Raw genomic sequence first — 20,473 nt, 5'->3', positions numbered from 1 at the left:
ACAAAGTGAGTTTTAAATGCTGACATGAGTTAGTTACTCTTGAGTAAAGAGCATAAACAAAACCAACATGGTGCAAAGGGAGGCTGACAATCAGACCGTTGGACAGAGAGACTGACAACAGTACACACAAATTGTGGCATTTGGCTGGCTTTAGCCCAACTCTTTCCCAGACACAACTTAGCTCTCCAATAAGTCAGTTTCTTGTGACAAAAGACAAACACTTCATCTTGCATTCCGGTGGAGCTGCGCAAATAGGGCAGTCATGTTTTCACTTAGCAAACAATTTAGCAAGCACTTTATGCACAGCAAGATGTGCTAAGTCAACACAAACAAATTACATTTTAAATATCATGTACTTGTGTCTTTTAATTAACATAGGAAATGAATGTAAACCGTAAAATCTTACTGCGTTTACTCTGAAAATGAGGCATCACCAATATTTAGGTTGCAAAATTTAATTCTGGGTAAGGGAGTTTGACGAGATGTTAAGAGTGAGACTGTATGCTATTGAGACAAAAATACATTTTGTGGCTAGGAGGCTCTCACCAGGCGACCCTGTAGCCACTCCACCATACTTTCGGCAGTGGAGTCTGGGATCTGACAGCGAAGACTGTTTCTTCCTTCATTGTCCAGCAACTCCAGGATACCTCTCAGGTCTTCCAAAAGGTGAAGAGCCCGTAAGTTGCCCATAAAGGGAGAGCTGGGTGACTGACAGTCAAACAACCCATTGGAGTAGTCCATAGCCTTGGAGCCTGAAAATGTTGAGAAGAAGGTTGAATACCAAGTGCAACATTACAGTTTTTAACAACTTTCTGTTTCCTAAAGGTAAAAGTAGGATGGAAGACAAACACCGATTGCTGTGCATCAACCTAACACAAACATTCCAATGAGCAATAAGCCTCAATTGCTAATGTTTAACCTCAGTGTCTACTGAATCCGTTTGTCAATTATGGTATGTCTACTGGCAGACTATTGGTATGATAGAACATATTGGGTGGTCTTACTTAAGAATCTAAATTAATTGTACACAAATTCATGATTCACTCTTCTATGCATCATAAATACTTTTGTAGGCACAAAATGGAAATAGACACACTCCTGCAACAGTAACTAATGGCTGGCCTGTCATGTGACCCCTTGGAGATGAGTAACAATACAGCACTGAACATAACTGCAATACTGGTGAACATGGCTGTAAGATACAAAGTTTAAATTGAGAAACAATAAATTGTATGCCAGTTTTGTGCAATAGTGTTCATCTCTCTGAAAATAAAATAAATCTCAGCCTGTACTCTCCTGGAGCCCTCATGGTTTCGATACGACTGAAACAGACTACCTGCTATAATGCCATCCATCTGCTCAAGAGCAGCTGCCAACATGTCGCTGGCATCCGCCATCATCTTCAATCTCTGATGAAACTGTAAAAAAAAATGAATATGTTTATTTTTTTTACATTTGGTATTTCAACAAAAATCTCTAGCAATTTTCTAGTCACTAAACATGCAAAAGACGATAGCTCTAAAATACAAACGGGACAGGAGTAAATGTGATGCAGCCAAATAAGAAATGGATTATTATAATGAATTGTGCAATTAAATAAAATACAAGTAAGAATGTATTCATAATTAAATTGAATATTTTAGGCAAGTTTTTCTACAAATTAAAGAAAGCATGAATTTATGTTGATGAAGTATTTGTTTTCAGGCAGAGTTCATAGGGTTTACCATAATATCATCCATCCATTCATCCATTTTCTACCACTTATCCCTCTCGGGGTCGTGGGGGGTGCTGGAGCCTATCTCAGCTGCATTCGGGCGGAAAGCTGGGTACACATTGCAGGGCCAACATAGACAGACAACATTCACATTCGCACACTAGGGCCAATTTAGTGTTGCCAATCAACCTATCACCGGGTGCATGTCTTTGGAGATGGGAGGAAGCCGAAGTACCCAGAGGGAACCCACGCAGTCAAGGAGTCATGCAAACTCCACACAAAATTACCCCTCGCCCGGGGATCGAACCGAGGACCTTCTTATTGTGGGGCACACACACTAACCCGTTTCACCGTCCTGCCCCCATAATAGCATATATTAACTAATATACTGTAAATACACACACACACTATTTACAGTCTATACAACTTCAGCCAACGTTTAACAGTACTCGACTGTAAACACACACACACACACACACGCACACACACACACACACACACACACACACACACACACGCACACACACACACTAATTACAGTCTACTAACTTGAGCCAACTTTTAACAGTACTGCACAGCTTCCTCTACAAAATATTATAAACACAATTGAGTAAATAATCGACAGCATACTGATGAAATACACTGCATTATAGTTTTAGCTCACTTGCTGTTTTTGTCAGGAGTTCAATGTGCAGAAATGACCAAATTAATTATTAGAAAGGCTCCTATGTATTGCTACATGATGATAATAGTGCATAAAATTAGCTTTGATAGGAAAAAGCTGGTTAGCGTGGCCTTTCAGAATATCAATGAGGCATACACTTTTGGATGAATGAGCTTTCACTCATAAGACAGTGGACACTTGAACTAAACATTTGACAGCAAGAGCATAGTGGTCCCATTCTTGTGTCTTACCAAAAGGCTGAGCAGTATGACCATGGAGGGACAACACACATACACTCATGTGTATGCGTGCACATTTCCATCTAATGGGGAACACTGCAGCCATTTAAGCTTAAACTGTGATTAATTAAATCCTGACTCCATTGTATACTGTTTATGTTATGTATACTGTATTATTTTGTCCCAAAATGTTGGCGACATGGGAGGAATATCTGACACACACCCTCCTCCATTCAATTGGCTGCCTCACATCCTGGGAGTGCCCAACACTGGGACACATTCTCAAACTTTATGGAAACCGCCCACAGACTTAGCACTGCTATTTCAGCATTCCTGTGGGCAAATTTTCCACTTTATATTAAATTAGCATCCACTAAAAAACAGAAACATGGAGAGTCATGAGGAAAAGGGACAACCCGGCACATAGTTGTACCAAACATTTAATAATTAAATGTTATTTATACACACGACTCAGGATGTGCACCTATTGTACAACCATATTAGCTTATCAAGGACCCTTACAGGTCATGGATAGTATAATACATAAAAGCTCATATCTGTGTAGCCATAACATTGACATAATTGTTTTTTCCCGTTTTATGTTGGGTCTTGGACATTTTTCTCACACACTAAAATTTCATGACCAAAAGTCAGTGATAATATTTATTTGAATATGTGAGGTTAAAACACAGTCTTGTAAGTGCCCAGCATGTTCATCCATTGTCTATGTGCATCTATCTTAAGAACATGTATTTTGTATGTTTGAAAATCAATTAAATCAATTAAAAACTACTATACCTATTGTGGGTGTAAAGGAAAAAATCCTGCTGATTTGAAATTGATTGATTGATTAATTGAAACTTTTATTAGTAGATTGCACAGTGAAGTACATATTCCGTACAATTGACCACTAAATGGTAACACCCGAATAAGTTTTTCAACTTGTTTAATTCGGGGTCCACTTAAATTGATTCATGATACAGATATATACTATTTTCATAATACAGTCATCACACAAGATAATCATCAGAGTATATACAATGAATTATTTACAATCCGGGGTGTGGGATATGAAGTAAAATACTTGCAATATTAGATCAATTGTTTACATTTCTTGTTAACGGAGTTTGTGTAAATCTGTTTTCAACTTGACTTCGTCGAGTTTATCCATAACTGTGCAAAAACAGCACATTCTTTGTTTAATGTAAATACTGTAGCTCAGTTGTATAAACAGTAATGTGTTTGTACAACTTTAGATTGGGAAATGATGTTTCGTGATGGGGAAAGACGTTAATGTCTGTTGTTTACATGTGAGCATTGTAGCGCCGTCAGTCCGTCCATATCAAAGTGCAGTTATAAATGACGGTTCTTAGATCATTTTCATTTAATACGGTAATACTAACCATCAGGAGTTTTAAAACTGTTATCATTACTAACGTTTATCTGTAGTACAAACGCCTGCAGCTGCAGAAACAGATGTAAAAGAGTGACTGATCTTGCAGACCGTCTCGCTCGCCGAAATTGTACATTAATTTAAAAAAAGACAAACTTCGATATGAACGTAAGAGCGTCAGCCCAGCTTCAACTCACAAAAAGTCAAATCACTTGATGAAGGATAACATAATTCACCCCTTTCTTTTCATTCTGCCGGGGCACAAACACGCACAGCTGCTTAAACCAATGAAAAGTGTAAATGCTCTTAAAGCATGCACATGGCGATTTATCGACTATGGAAAACTTACCGACTTAACTTTCATTTATCAGCATAAACTAGGGTTGCATGGTATACCTGTATTAGTATAGTACCGCGATACTAATGAATCATATTCAGTACTATACCGCCTCTGAAAAGTCCAGGAGAAAACATAACCTGTTTGGCGGAGGTAAGAAAGTCTGCGTCTGACAAAGCAATTTCGAGCGTTTTCAAGGCGACACATGGCCAGCCGGTCGCAGCGTACCGCACGCCGGGAAATCACACAAAAAAAATGTCAACACAGGAAATAAGAATAAACTAATAAGCTACTCGATACATCCTCAATCCATCCATCTATCTTTCAACTGTCTATGTCGAGGGGGGGCTTGAGCCTATTCCAGCTGCACTTCAGTGGAAGGCAGGGCTGGACAAGTTGCCACATCAAACTGCCACAAAGAAACAATACTTGATGCCAAACATCAGTTTGTGAGGTATTTGCATTATTAAAAGGTACAGTATATTGTTGGTTTACTTTTCTGATAAACAACACTTTCCAGACTGATATAAAAAATGACCGCTGTTGAGGACACTGCTTCCAATAATGTAAAAGTTAGAAGACATTTTTGTTTAACACTTGTTACACTGGATTTTTACATTGTTACTTTAAATACATCAAATGTAAGTATTATTTTTAATATTTGCTTGAAACAGTAGGTGTTCCTGCACAATTATTTGCACTTAAAAATACTTGTTTGTCATAAAAAATATAACTACAACATTTGAACACTACATGTGTGTTCAATTACAGAAAGTGTGTATCCTAAACATTCCTGTTACTTAATTTTACACACTACGGCAATTTTACCAAGCTTTTTTTTTTGGTTTTGATATATACCGCACTAATCGTACCGTGGCCTTCATACTGTGATAATATTGTACCACAATATGTATGTAATAATGATACTGTTACATCCCTAGTAATATTTATATTTTGAATCTGAAGAAATAATGATTGCTGACGAATAGGAATCGACGCTGTGTATTTGCTTACATACATTGCGGAAGTTGTTTACGTAGGTGAGTTGAAAAATAAATCTAACGTAAATCCACATTAATGTCCGTGCCTCCTCAACTTAACAGCCATTAAAAGATTAGAACCCTCCTAAATATATTACACTATATACATTAATTCATACATTATATTACTTTAATTTATTTTCACGTAAAAAAACACATTTGTAAGGTGGGGTAACTTATTTTATTTTGTACTAGTAGTAGCGACTTCCTTGTTCCTTTACGGAATACGGTCAACTTCCTTTGTTTTCACTTTATCGAACAGCGCATGCAAGTGACGTCGAGGCCACATAGGTGCCACATTGGGCCCTTTGCGCATTTATATTGGAGTCTAATAAATATCACAATTTACTTGCGGTCCAAACAGTCACCTGGAAAAAATAGGATTTCGAAATATTCCGATTTGGGCCAGTCTTGCCTGCAGTGTAAACATAGTCTAAAATTTGGAGGTGTTGAAATCACCATGTAAAATCGCTAATGCAAATCAGTAGCATGTCAACAGCAAAGTCAATGTATATTAGCTTTAAGCTTGCGCATTTTATAAAGAGTGGAGCTTTACTTAACTTGTGCTGGAGAGTTTTTTTTGAGTCAATTGCTTTGTTGGCATTGGAAATAGCAACATTACTTTGATGTAGTTTGGCTGAGTGTGCTCTCAGTACTGCTGGAGTGATCGCAATGTGCCGAAGTGCGAAGAGTCTGCAACCGGGCGTGATGTAATGCGCAACACAGGTACCTTAACATGGCATCCATCCCAAATTACAACAATATTTAATGTTTGTCAAGTGACTTTAGTCAATTAGACATGTCTACACTAAAAATCAGAAAAGAACAAACTTTGTATGAATTAAAATAGCAAACTAAATCTAAGACGATACTTAAACATCATGACGACAAAAGAGGCCATGCAAGAAAGGGGGTAGCTATACACAAAGCTTCCTGCAGAAACATTTCAAACACAAGACCAGACATGCTCGTCAGTCTGTTTCAGTCTCCAGTTAACAAGTGTAAATAAAGACTGTGTACACGCATCATCATGTGGAGTGGAGGACAGAGAAAAACTAATTACAGGGAAACCCAGATTGCCCTTAGTTCGTGGAACACCTCCTTTAGATGGCACAACACTAAAACTGTAACACACGGTCGTTACCAAACAGAACCTACGATCAAATGCAGCAGTTAAGGAACCTATTCAGCACACTGACATTAGCACCTTGAATTCTAAATTTTGAGATTAACAATATATGCTTTAATGTTAGAGTCTCCAAAAGTGTCCAATAAGACCAGAATTGTTCATGTGTTTTTTAACTTAAAATCAGCAGGTAAAGGTGTAATTATTTTCCACAATTAGGGATGGGTACCAAATTCGCTACTTTTATAGGTAGTGACTAGATTACGTCAGCACTACTGGGTATTGATTCAGTTAAAATCATACGGTGCCATATTTTCAAACCTTTGTTGCCTGTGACGTCATGTCTAGTTGCAGACTAGACACAGGCTCAAACACTTGGCAGGGAAACAGCACTCAGAGTGTACTCAGCCATTCTAACAAAGCAAGCATGCCTGATAGAAAATGCTCAAACGTATAGTAACCATTGTGATGAGCTGGTTCTGATATGAGATTGTATTATTAAACAATTAACATTTATTACTACATAAGTATTGAATATTGATTCCCAAGCACTGGGGCTAGGTACTGTATTGGTTCAATGGTGACTTTTCTTGACTTTTGTTTTTCATGTAAATTTTGGTAATCTCTGTAGTTGTATGACCTCAAAGGCCTACTGAAACCCACTACTACCGACCACGCAGTCTGATAGTTTATATATCAATGATGAAATCTTAACATTGCAACACATGCCAATACGGCCGGGTTAGCTTACTAAAGTGCAATTTTAAATTTTGCGCGGAAATATGCTGCTGAAAACGTTTCGGTATGATGACGCCTGCGCGTGACGTCACGGATTGTAGAGGACATTTTGGGACAGCATAGTGGCCAGCTATTAAGTCGTCTGTTTTCATCGCAAAATTCCACAGTATTCTGGACATCTGTGTTGGTGAATCTTTTGCAATTTGTTCAATGAATAATGGAGACAGCAAAGAAGGAAGCTGTAGGTGGGAAGCGGTGTATTGCGGCAGGTGTGCCGGATAACCCACCCCCGCTGTAAATGCACCCCCTGACTGTTGTGCCGGATAACACAGCCGGTGTTTCATTGTTTACATTCCCGAAAGATGACAGTCAAGCTTTACCATTGGTCTGTGGAGAACTGGGACAACAGAGACTCTTACCAGGAGGACTTTGAGTTGGATACGCAGACGCGGTACGTGAGTACGCAGCAGCGGCTTCCAAACATTTGATCGCTTGCCCGTACGTGCGTGCCGCTATGTGCATGTCACGTACGTAACTTTGGGGACTTTAGGGAAATATATGTGCTGTATGAACTTTGGGGAGGTGAACGGTACTTTGGGCTGTGGGATTGAGTGTGTTGTGCAGGTGTTTGAGTTGTATTGGCGGGTTATATGGACGGGAGGGGGGAGGTGTTTGTTATGCGGGATTAATTTGTGGCATATTAAAGGCCTACTGAAACCCACTACTACCGACCATGCAGTCTGATAGTTTATATATCAATGATGAAATCTTAACATTGCAACACATGCCAATACGGCCGAGTTAACTTATAAAGTGCAATTTTAAATTTCCCGGGAAATATCCAGCTGAAAACGTCTCGGTATGATGACGTTTGCGCGTGACGTCACGGGGTTTGCGGAAGTATTGGGACACCATTGTGTCCCAATACAAACAGCTGTTTTCATCGCAAAATTCCACAGTATTCTGGACATCTGTGTTGGTGAATCTTTTGCAATTTGTTTAATGGACAATGAAGACAGCAAAGAAGAAAGCTGTAGGTGGGATCGGTGTATTAGCGGCTGGCTGCAGCAACACAACCAGGAGGACTTTGAGTTGGATAGCAGACGCGCTACCGTGAGTACGCAGCTTTCTTCCAAACATTTGATCGCTTTTCCGTCCGTGCGTGTCGCTATGTGCATGTCACGTACGTAACTTTGGGGAAATATATGTGCTGTATGAACTTTGCGGAAGTGAACGGTACTTTGGGCTGTGGGATTGAGTGTGTTGTGCGGGTGTTTGATTTGTATTGGCGGGTTATATGGACGGGAGGGGGGAGGTGTTTGTTATGCGCAATTTATTTGTGGCATATTAAATATAAGCCTGGTTGTGTTGTGGCTAATAGAGTATATATATGTCTTGTGTTTATTTACTGTTTAAGTCATTCTCAGCTGAATATCAGGTCCCACTCGCCTCTCAGAGCATCTTCCCTATCTGAATCGCTTCCACAGCCCTCTAATCCTTCACTTTCACTTTCTTCATCCACAAATCTTTCATCCTCGCTCAAATTAATGGGGTAATCATCGATTTCTCTGTCGGAATCGCTCACGCTGCTGGCGTCCATGATTGAAAACAATGTGCAGATGTGAGGAGCTCTTCAGCCTGTGACGTCACTCTACTTCCGGTACAGGCAAGGCTTTTTTTATCAGCGACCAAAAGTTGCGAACTTTATCGTCGATGTTCTCTACCAAATCCTTTCAGCAAAAATATGGCAATATCGCGAAATGATCAAGTATGACACATAGAATGGATCTGCTATCCCCGTTTAAATACGAAAATGTCATTTTAGTAGGCCTTTAAATATAAGCCTGGTTGTGTTGTGGCTAATAGAGTATATATATGTCCATCCATCCATCCATCCATTTTCTACCGCTTATTCCCTTCGGGTCTCGGGGGGCGCTGGAGCTTATCTCAGCTACAATCGGGCGGAATTCGGGGTACCCCCTGGACAAGTCGCCACCTCATCGCAGGGCCAACACAGATAGACAGACAACATTCACACTCACATTCACACACTAGGGCCAATTTAGTGTTGCCAATCAACCTATCCCCAGGTGCATGTCTTTGGAGGTGGGAGGAAGCCGGAGTACCCGGAGGGAACCCACGCAGTCATGGGAGAACATGCAAAATCCACACAGAAAGATCCCGAGGCCGGGATTGAACTCACGATTACTAAGGACCTTTGTATTGTGAGGCAGACGCATTAACCCCTGTGTCACCGTGCTGCCCAGTATATACAGTATATGTCTTGTGTTTATTTACTGTTTTAGTCATTCCCAGCTGAATATCAGGTCCCACCTGCCTCTCACAGCATCTTCCCTACCTGAATCGCTCCCACTGCCCTCTAGTCCTTCACTCTCACTTTCTTCATCCACAAATCTTTCATCCTCGCTCAAATTAATAGGGAAATCGTTGCTTTCTCGGTCCGAATCGCTCTCGCTGCTGGTTTCCATGATTGTAAACAATGTGCAGATGTGAGGAGCTCCACAACCGGTGACGTCACGCGCATATAGTCTGCTACTTCCGGTACAGGAAAGGCTTTTTTATCAGCGACCAAAAGTTGCAAACTTTATCGTCGATGTTCTCTACTAAATCCATCTATCCATCCATTTCCTACCGCTTATTCCCTTCGGGGTCGCGGGGGGCGCTGGAGCCTATCTCAGCTACAATCGGGCGGAAGGCGGGGTACACCCTGGACAAGTCGCCACCTCATCACAGGGCCCTCTACTAAATCCTTTCAGCAAAAATATGGCAATATCGCGAAATGATCAAGTATGACACATAGGATGGACCGGCTATCCCCGTTTAAATAAGAAAATCGCATTTCAGTAGGCCTTTAAGCGGGGTACACTCATAAAGACAATCGGGCTGTTTTTGTCCAAATTTTCCACCTTCCGACCAAAGACAGCAAATGCCAGATTATTTTATAAGATTGTCTTTTGAGATTGTCTTGTGGTCAAAGAGTGAATTTGTCCGAATAATTGGCTCCAAAACGAGTCGGGTGACAATCTTAAATATTAAACACGTTTAATATTGTTTAATATTTACAATCAAAACTCTTCATGTCTGTGGGGAAAGCTGAATTGTGACGTACTACACAGAGTAACCATTCAGGAAGCTAAAAAGAAAAGCATTGATACTTTGTTGAGAACATACTCACATTCAGCTCGCTACCAAGATGATAAAATCTGTGTTCACGTTGTCTCCAAGACTTTTAAAGTTATTTCATTTGTTTTGGTTAGGAATGTTTTTTCAAAAATAGTCCCAAGATAACCATCATTCCCTTCTTTCCTTCTATTTTGCCTGTTATTTTGCTTCTGCTACGACAGTTGGTTGTTATGAAGCTTCCTTTTCTTGGATTTTGTTAGGTCACCAGCGGTAGGCGATACTGTGAATTTTGGTATCGGTAAGATACCAAGTACTGTAAATACAGGGCTAGGACCGCCTAAACGATACAGAAATCAACACTTTTTTAATTGAAACGTCAAGATCATTCAATAATTTTGTGCATTTGCCTTTAGAAAATATGTTCTGCAAATAATGGACCTATAAAAGAGAAACACCAAAAGTATGAATCCCACCAGGCTAGTATCAATCTGAAACAAATACCCACCTTGGTAACGATACTATCTATATTTAGATAGTATCAATTCGCTTTCCCCTTTAAATCCCGTTTGTTCAAGCGAGACATTGGGTTTGAAGAACTAGAGTCTGGTTCTATGGTGGGAAAGAATGTTTATATGGGTTTGTTGTGCTGTATTGATATTATTGTAGCATATCACACACTGAATTTACCCAGGGATCAATAAAGTACTTTCTGTTCTATTCTATTCTATTCTAAACATCAAAACTGCTCAATGCCTGATTTTTTTGTCTTTGTAGTGGGGCGTGTGGGGTCTGTAACAGATACCATTTTTTTGAGACTTAGAAAATCTTGGTATGTGTGCCAGCCTTTAGGGGTCATTCAATCGACTAGAAGTTCCACTATAAAGTTTACAATGAGTAAAATTTATACATTCATAGATTGCTTTTACTGGGCTATTACTTATGTTGAAGCAAAAGAGAACTATGGAGGATCAGTTTGTACCTCAGTTGATCCATATGTAAATATCCCATCTGTGCACAATGGCTATAAAAGGAGACATCTCTTGAAGTCTGAATATGCAAGCATCCTTCTCAAACACAAAGTCTTACTGTCTAAATCTCCCTAGTAACCCTTAGAACCGCCATAACACATAGAGCATCATTGTTGCTGCTAGCAGGGTGTTTTGACTAAAGGGTAGAAGAAAAGCAACGCTACACTACACATGGCATGTGAATCACAAACTTGCCCTCATATTCTAATCCAGAGTGCTTCCAAACAAACCCATGGGACAAAAACATCCATATCATTTCTTGGGACATGCAGAGAAAGAGAGTAGGCCATTATGACGGCTTTTTAAATCCATCAGCTATGGTCCCTTCAGGCAGAGAGAACAGTTCTGTTATCACTGGACGCACAAAACAGCTGAAGTATTCATTTTATCCAAGGGACAACCTGCAATCCCTCAATCTGTGTGCGACCCCATCTGCCTCGAGTCTGAACACATGAGAAATAACCCCCCCAAAAACAATAGCTTTAGGGCCCCTTGCCTCACAGCAGCCATACAATTTACTAACTCACAGCTGGGGATGAGACTGTAAACAAAACAGTCTGCGCTGAGTAGAATTTTCCTTCTCCCCATAAATCATGCAGACATTTACATGCTCGGTTTTTAATCAGGTAAAAGCATTAAACGTACAGATTAGGTTTAATCACGAGACGACAATTTAGGATTAAACGTGTCTATAAGAACTTTGCAATTTGCTTAGGCCGCTAAACTTATGACACACTTAAAGGCCAAGCTAGTCTATTTTAAAGCAACCTGCTTGGGAGGTAGTCCACTAATCTTTCTTAGCTGTTAGTTTGATCCCTGTCACCTTGGCTTTGCGCAAGACACAGTGCCCTGATTTGTTAATTACATACAAACTACTAGCACACTAAAAAGGTGGCTCCACCACCATTAGAATGAAAAAGACTATAAAGAATACACATTATAATAGTTGTCTTACTACATACTCTCATCACAACACCAATAATGCTGTCTTGCCGTCCAGTTAAGTTGTGGAATTCGCAAGCACCAGTCGCCTGCTCTGAGAATAAACTGACACTATTTCCAACCTCAGCAAATGGGCAGATTGCATCACCAGTAATTTTATACAAGCAATTGACAAATTATATGGAAGTTTAGAGAAGAAATTGGGAAAAAGAAACTGCACACGGCAACTAAGTAAAAGATAGGAAATGGATTCTGTTGTTTTAAATTCCATGTGATTAAAATAGTCTAAAATGTCAAAGACTTGAATGTTTGCCAAAGATCTTAGCAGACAGTTGTTGAAGTTGGATAGCAGGGCACATTCCTTTCATTTGAACCAACTGCATTCTACTTGACTTATTACTGTAGTTATTTGACAATGTCCCAAACAGAGCAGGGCCCTTAATACTGATGCTTAAAACATAACAGATATATAATTTGCACACAATATTGATCAATTATGGACATCGGAATGCAATAAATAAGTACTAAAATTTAAAGGAAAATATGGTCCAAAGGTCAAAAAACGTTTTTTTATTTTTATTTTTCACAAGGGTAGACATAAAGATAACGTGAAAAGGAAAATTCTAGAGGCAAAACTAAAAAACGAATACTTAAGAACACATTCGCAATCAGAAGCCTGAAAAAGCAACCATTACTAACTTGGTTTAACGTTATTAAAGTTAAAGTACCAATGATTGTCACACACATACTAGGTGTGGTAAAATGATCCTCTGACCATATGACCCATCACCCTTGATCACCCCCTGGGAGGTGAGGGAAGCAATGAGCAGCAGCGGTGACCTGATGACTGTATATTCATCAATATACGGTAGTATGATATTAAATGTACAATGACATGTACATTACATTTAAAATCAACACACTTACACGGAGCCCAAGAAATATAATACATGTTGTTTGGTTTTTTTAAACGCCTGTGTGTGTTAAGCTCGCTGGTAAGCACACCCAACTACCGCTGCACAAAATGAAACCCACACCCATATGTCAATAACTTTACATTCTGTTATTAAAAAGTTCAGTTTTACCCATGCATGCACAATCACTAAAGTCTGAGTTTTTGTATATCTCTACTCTGGCTAAAGTATTTCAAAAACTCAGTTTTAAAGCCCAAAAACCTACATTTGGATGTGGATGTGAAGCCAAAAATATGCATTTTAAAAATATCAGTATTCTACATGGCCTTAGTTTTAATCAAAATCTGATTTTTTTTTTTAGCAGTGCTGTCCACTATTTTCAGCGAGGATTGCATACAGAAAAGTCAAAGAATGTGCGGGCCACTTTGATACAATTTGTACATTAAAAGATACCAAAGTCAATACACTGTAGGTTAATCAAAATCATCTAAACTATCTAAACAAAACATCCACAGTTTAGCTTTGTGTTACGGGTAAAAAAGCAAAAAAAATTGTGCTATATGTAATCTAATCCCCTTGAGATATTTACCGGTAATTTTTTAAATGATTATTCTTGGTCAGTGTTAATTTTGACAGAATTTTGTAATTTAATTTTTTTAATAGTCTTTTGATGAAAATACCATTTAGTTTTAGCCATATTTTAACCATCTAATTGATTTAGTTTAGTCCATCCAGTTTAAGTCGACTAAATTACACAACATTTTACTCAGCTAAAATTACAGTAAATTTAGTCGATTTGAGTCGTCTTCTCTTTTTTCTAGGTGTACACATATTACGACGTGGGACTTGTTTAAATGCATACAGTTTTGTTTAGGCGGTGAGAAATCCAACTTTATTATCTCACAAGTTCCTGTCCTTGAAAAACATCCCCACAGCATGATGCTGCCACCACTATGCTTCACTGTAGGGATGGTACTGGCCTGGTGATAAGTGGTGCCTGGTTTCCTCCAAACATGACACCTAGCATTTACACTAAAGAGTTTAATCTTTGTCTCATCAGACCAGATAATGTTGTTTAGCATGGTTTAAGAGTCTTTTAGGTGCATTTTGGCAAACTTTTTACAAAATAAATGGCTTCTATCTGACCACTACACTATGCAGGCCTGATTGGTGGATTGCTGCAGAGATAGCTGTCCTTCTGAAAGGTTCTCCTCTCTCCACAGAAGAATGCTGTAGCTCAAACAAAGTGACCGTCGGGTTCTTGGTCACCTCCCTGACTAGACTAAGATGAATGCAGAATTGTACAAAGACATCCTGGATGAAAACCAACACTTCCCATCCAACTTGATGGAGCTTGAGAGGTGCAGCAAAGAGGAACGCTTGTGGCATCATATTAAAAAAGACTTGAGGCTGTAATTTCTGCCTAAGGTGCATCAACTAAGTATTGAGCAAGGGCTGTGAATACTTATAATTAGGGCTGGGCGATATGGCCTTATTTTAATATCTCAATATTTTTAGGCCATGTCACGATACACGATATATATCGCAATATTTTGCCTTAGCCTTGAATGAACACTTGATGCATATAATCACACCAGTATGATGATTCTATGTGTCTACATTAAAACATTCTTGTTCATACTGCATTAATATATGCTCATTTTAAACTTTCATGCAGAGAGGGAAATAACAAGTAAGTCAATTTACCAAAACTGTATTTATTAAACAGTTATTAAGCAGTGGCACAAACATTCATGTCATTTCAAAGCAGAACTTGCGAGATTGTCAGAGACCTTTTTAAAACAAGCTATTAGTGCACTTTTGTGCATGATGTCACTAAGATGACATATCAAAACAACACTAAATTAAAGTGCACTTTTTGTACAGAACGCCGCTACGATAGTTTAAAACAAATAAAGTGCACTTTTGTGCATAATGTCACACAAGATATTTCAATAACTGTCAAATAAAAATGAGCTGCATAATAGGAAATAAAATCCTTCGCTATGTGGTAGGTTCCGGTGGACGTTATCTCCTTAGGTCGTGGACTATTTTTTCATACGGTGTTGATGTGGAAATGGTTGCCTCTGCATTTTGTTGGTGTGGCACCGAACGGAGATGTTGACATGCGGAGTAAGCACTCTTCATTCTCTAGCAGGTGACTTTTCAAATGATGCTACATATTAGCAGTAAAGCTACTCTTTGTAGCAACGCTTTTGCTCCACACTTGACAAATTACGGTTGTCTGTTCAACATATTCCCACTTGAAGCCAAACCACCGCCAGACGATGGACCCCCTGCTGTTTTTCTTGGGAATTAATTATTCCTTCATTTATCACCAGATTCGCACCTTCTTTCTCTTGTATTACCACTCGCACCACAGCTAACGTTACCCATGCTGCTACCTCTCTGCTCCGCGGGGGCGTATACGTATGTGACGTATGTAAAAAGGTGCGCTTGTTTTACGTCTCTGTGAGAAGGAGAGACTAGAAAGAGTGAGAAGAGCCTGCAGTGTAATGCCTGCACCTAAAAGCAACTGCGTGAGAACGTATACTCGAATATCACGATATAGTCATTTTCTATATCGCACAGAGACAAACCCGCGATATATCGAGTATATCGATATATCGCCCAGCCCTACTTATAATACTTAAAAAAATGTATTTATTCCATTTCAGAATGAGGCTGTAACATACCAAAATGAAAAAAAACATGAAGCACTGTGAATACTATGCACTGTATACTCAAGATGCAGGTGCTACTTAATACAAATTTGTGTTGACATTATCATTAGCCAGTCCACAACAATTGATTTTTAAAAAGGTCAACAGCTGATCAAATGTCACCGGTATACATTAAAAAACATGCAGACTGTAAAACTCTTTGTTTGCAGTGCAGGCAAACAACATTATCAAAATAGGTTGTCAAACAGATGAACTAATCTGTGCCAACGAAGGAATTTATAATGTTTAATGTCATTGCAAAGTGTAAAACAAAATTGGGGATCTATCCCAAGTTAGGGCATAAGACGTGTAAATGGTAAATTATTCCATGATTATTACGTACATTATAGAGCAGGGGTCCCCGAACTTTTTGACTTGGTTTAAAAAAAATTGGCCGGGGGCCGGGCTTTGTGTGTGTGTGTGTGTGTCCCCTTGTCTAGTTTAGTTTCTGATCAACAACTGTGGTGGCAGCCTTCAAAACGCCTTTTAACAAAGACAGAAGACGCAATTATACCGTCAAATTGCGACAATACGTCCAGTATGTTGCTTTCAATTACAATTGGACAGTTTGTACAGTACACGGAAACTCCTCCATGCTAACATTTTACGAGTACCACTAAATTATTTACAGTTATTAAAGTTGCTAGCCAATTCAAGCCAGTGTCAAATCTCAGCCCGGCGGGGAGTTATAAAGAAGCAAAGAGTGACAAAGAGACATTCCAGTGGTTATACGACGTGGAAAACGAGCCACAAAGCCAACTGCCTCCCCTAACATGAAATGCGCAGATTTTTTTTTTTTTAAACACTAAAGTTTAACGGAGAACCTAACTCGTTACAAAGAGGACACTTACCGAAACCCTCGACAGAACACGTCCGCGTTTCCGTTACTCTACGCGTTTAAGTGAGTCCTCGAAGCCGAGCGTGTCTCGTTTGTGAACTTCTCCGTGTCCACCAGTGCAGCCGTGGGTCCACATTGCTACGCCATGATGTGCCCCTGACATGACGCCTGTGACGTCACAGCCAAAGAATCCCACCCTTGGATTCGTGATGCGTTCAAGCGCGCCGGCGAAAGTAGGACACAAATTAATTTTGAGGGATTCAGCAGCGGACAACTTTGAAATGATGACGTACCGGTATCACAAAAGTTAATAAAAAAATATATATAGGGAAAGGAATACGTTTCAGTCATTGTCGACTGCCAGAATGTATCTGCAAGAACTCACACACAATAAGAAGAAATATTAAAAACTATAGTTGGATTCAAACGATGCTGTAAATACAACTTCCATTTTATAAAGACCAGGGACATCTAGTGGTCACGTATGGAAACGTATCCTTTCCAAGCTGTAAGTACTAGTGTAAAAAAAATTAAAATCCATCCATCCATCCCTTTTCTACCGTTTGTGCCTTTCAGTGTCGCGGGGGGTGCTGCATCCGGGCAGAAGGCGGGGTACACCCTGGACAAGTCACCCCCTCATCGCAGGGCCAACACAGATAGAGAACATTCACACTCCAATTTTCGAATTTCATCAAATTTCTACTGCTTGTCCCTCGTGATTTGCATTTGTAACGATTCTTTAATCGATTAAAAAAAAAAAAAAATGTGATAAATGAAAAAGTAAATTTTTTAATCGGTACTGTCCAGCCACTCAGGCAAATCATATTGTTGAAAGTCTGCAGGTTTTAGAGCGTTTTCTATTCGGGCTCCAGTACTCTGGAATGCTGTACCGGGCAGGAGAAACATTTAAGTCCCATCTTAAAACTCATTTGTATACTCCAGCCTCTAAATCAGGGGTGTCAAACGTACGGCCCGAGGGCCGGATCAGGCCCGCAAACAGATTTTATCTGGCCAGCGGGCTGGGTTTGCTAAGTATAAAAATTAACCTGAAATTTTTAAATGAAAGAAACAGCTGTTCTAAATATGTCCACTGGATGTCGCAATAGCAATTATTTGTATCTTTGTAGATGATGCTACATATGTACAAAATAAACCACGTTAGTACAGTATCAGTCGAGGAAAATTATCAAACTACATAAATAACCTACTGTAATTTGATTGATATATCATTTTTTATCTTAACAGATTGAAACTTAAAACCAATGAGTTGACTGATGAACATTATCACATAATTTATTCAGAAATAACTACAAATAAAGAAAAAATACTATTAACCGCAACATGTAAGTGTAAAAAACCCAACAACATTATGATTTGTACAATTTCTAAATGTACTTGTTCTATTTTTCAACAAAGAAAACAATCTGAAGTTGTCTTTATTTTTAAGTTATTGTGCCGTGATTTTACCAGTCCGGCCCACTTGAGAGTAGATTTTTCTCCATGTGGCCCCTGATCTAAAATTAATTTGACACCCCTGATCTAAATAGACCCCTTTTTAGACCAATTGATCTGCCGTCTCTTTTCTGCTCAGCCCCTCTCTCCTGCGTGGAGAGGTTATCAGGTGACCACAGATCAGCCTCCACGGAGGACCCGCTAGCTGTTCCAAGTCGGGACCCAGGATGGACCACTCTTCTGTGCATCAGTGAGTGACGTCTCTGCTCTACTGATTTGTCTCCATTCAAGATGATCCCCTGTTGGTCTCCCAATGGACTGGTCTTTCACATAAAGTCGGGACCCAAGGTGACCACTCGATGACATCTTTGTGCCCCAACGTGTCTACATGCAGGAGGATTCCCTGATGGCCCCACTATGGACTGGACTCTCACATTATTAACTGTATCCACTCGGCATCTATTACACCGGTCACCCAGCGGGGGGTCCCCACATCTGCGTTCCCTTCCAAGGTTTCTTGTTGTTCCAATTGGGTTGAGTTTTTTCTTGCCCTGATGTGGGATTTGATGTCGTTGTGGCTTGTGCAGCCCTTTGAGACATTTGGGATTAAGGGCTATAAGTAAACTTTGATTGATTGGTTGATGTAGATGCCCATATCTGCTGTACAGATATACTTTAGAAAAGAGAAATGTTGGATACTTCTCTTGTTGCCTTATTTGTATTTGACATTACTTAATGTTTGGTATATTTTAAAAACAATAAAAAAAACAGTTTTCTTTTAAGTAATATAGAAATGTATTAGAGCTTTATCTATTTTATGGAGAAATGTAGTTAATCATATTGTTAAAGTAATCAATTCTGAATCGAATTGTTACCCCCAAGAATCTATTCATCCATTTTCTACCGCTTGTCCCTCTCGGACTTTCGCTGATATTTCAACTATGGAAATCTCAACACAGTCCTGTTACCTAAATTATTGTTTTGATCCATCCACTCTCTAGCGCTTGTCCCTTTCGTGTTATTTATTTTTTAAATATCTTTTTGTTGAATCATTGTAATGTGCTTTAGTGCCAACATGCTGTTTGCATAATGGTCATTTGGCTAAGGTTATTATATTTGCCAATTCTATGCTTAAAACACAACCCTGTTACTTTTAGTCTTGTTACTCAATTTAACCATTTTTGCCACATAAAGCTTGAATAAAAAACAAAGTTGCATGAGTTGGGCCAATAAATACACATTTTCAGTAGTTCAATATATGTATTATATTCAGTTGAAAAAGTTTTTATTTTCTTTTATTTTTTACATCATATATTGTCACTTTATTGCATCTTGATAATATAGATACCCATTCACCATATACAAATTCAGTCAACTCAGATTGGGACACTCTTATGATACAATTATAATGCTAAACCAGAAAAAATTGTGCAGCACAATAATTATTTACTACGATTATTAATCTGTTCAAATCAAATGTCAAAAAAAAACATGTAACACAAATATATGTACATGTTTCATTTTATTAGTACCAGTATGGGTTGCGAAATATACCCTTCCCCATATTTTACAATCTACTAAAGAGCAACTAATGTACATAGCTAATGTTAACGTAGCATAGACCTGGCTCCCCTATGGTAGCCTGGCAAAATGCACTTTTGCTTTTCCATTTTGAATTTGCAGCATGTCCCCTTTGCATTTGCTTTGTGGTGTTTCAGAGATGTGTGAAAATGGAAAAAGATGAAGACATTTTTTTATTTTAATATATTTTCTGTAGGAGAACAAACATGACTCAAACCTTCCTAATTGTTAGAAATTCCACTGTTTATATTAAATATATTTCACTGATGAGAGTATTTGGCAAGCATAGTTTTGTCCTACTAATTTTAGCAATCCTTGAACTCATCGTAGTTTGTTTACATGTACAACTTTCTCCGATGCTGCCACAGAAAGACATGTTTTATACCACTCCTTTGTCTCATTTTGTCCACCAAACGTTTTATAATGTGCGTCAATGCACAAAGGTGAGCTTTGTTGAAGTTATTGATTTGCTGGAGTGCTTATCAGGCATATTTGGTCAATCCATGACTGCAAGCTAATTTATGCCAGCATGCTATTTAAAAGTTAAAGTTAAAGTACCATTTAGGCTAGCTGTATGTACATATTACATCGTTAAGCCTC

The 20,473-nt window shown here is 39.0% G+C and overlaps 1 protein-coding gene across 7 annotated transcripts in view; it reads right to left on the bottom strand.

Moving 5' to 3' along the window:
- The window catches only part of LOC133641825 (liprin-beta-1-like), a 47,507-nt gene extending 30,464 nt beyond the window's left edge, over positions 1-17,043 (bottom strand). For 3 of the 7 annotated variants that reach the window (XM_062035863.1, XM_062035865.1, XM_062035866.1), the window contains exons 1-3: positions 16,854-17,042; positions 1,337-1,418; positions 547-752 (exon numbers count right to left, since the gene is read on the bottom strand). In XM_062035863.1, the coding sequence (XP_061891847.1) occupies positions 547-752; positions 1,337-1,400 (270 nt within the window). In that variant the 5' untranslated portion in view covers positions 1,401-1,418; positions 16,854-17,042. Of the gene's footprint in view, positions 1-546; positions 753-1,336; positions 1,419-16,853 lie in introns of all 7 variants that reach the window. The other 4 variants (XM_062035869.1, XM_062035870.1, XM_062035864.1 and 1 more) reach the window with 3 other exon arrangements.
- Between the last annotated feature and the right edge of the window lie 3,430 nt (positions 17,044-20,473).

Source organism: Entelurus aequoreus, linkage group LG24 (genome assembly GCF_033978785.1).
Source record: "Entelurus aequoreus isolate RoL-2023_Sb linkage group LG24, RoL_Eaeq_v1.1, whole genome shotgun sequence".
Lineage (NCBI taxonomy): Eukaryota > Metazoa > Chordata > Actinopteri > Syngnathiformes > Syngnathidae > Entelurus > Entelurus aequoreus.
The sequence above is the reverse complement of the archived record's forward strand: the minus strand, read 5'-3'. Positions and strand labels throughout refer to the sequence as shown.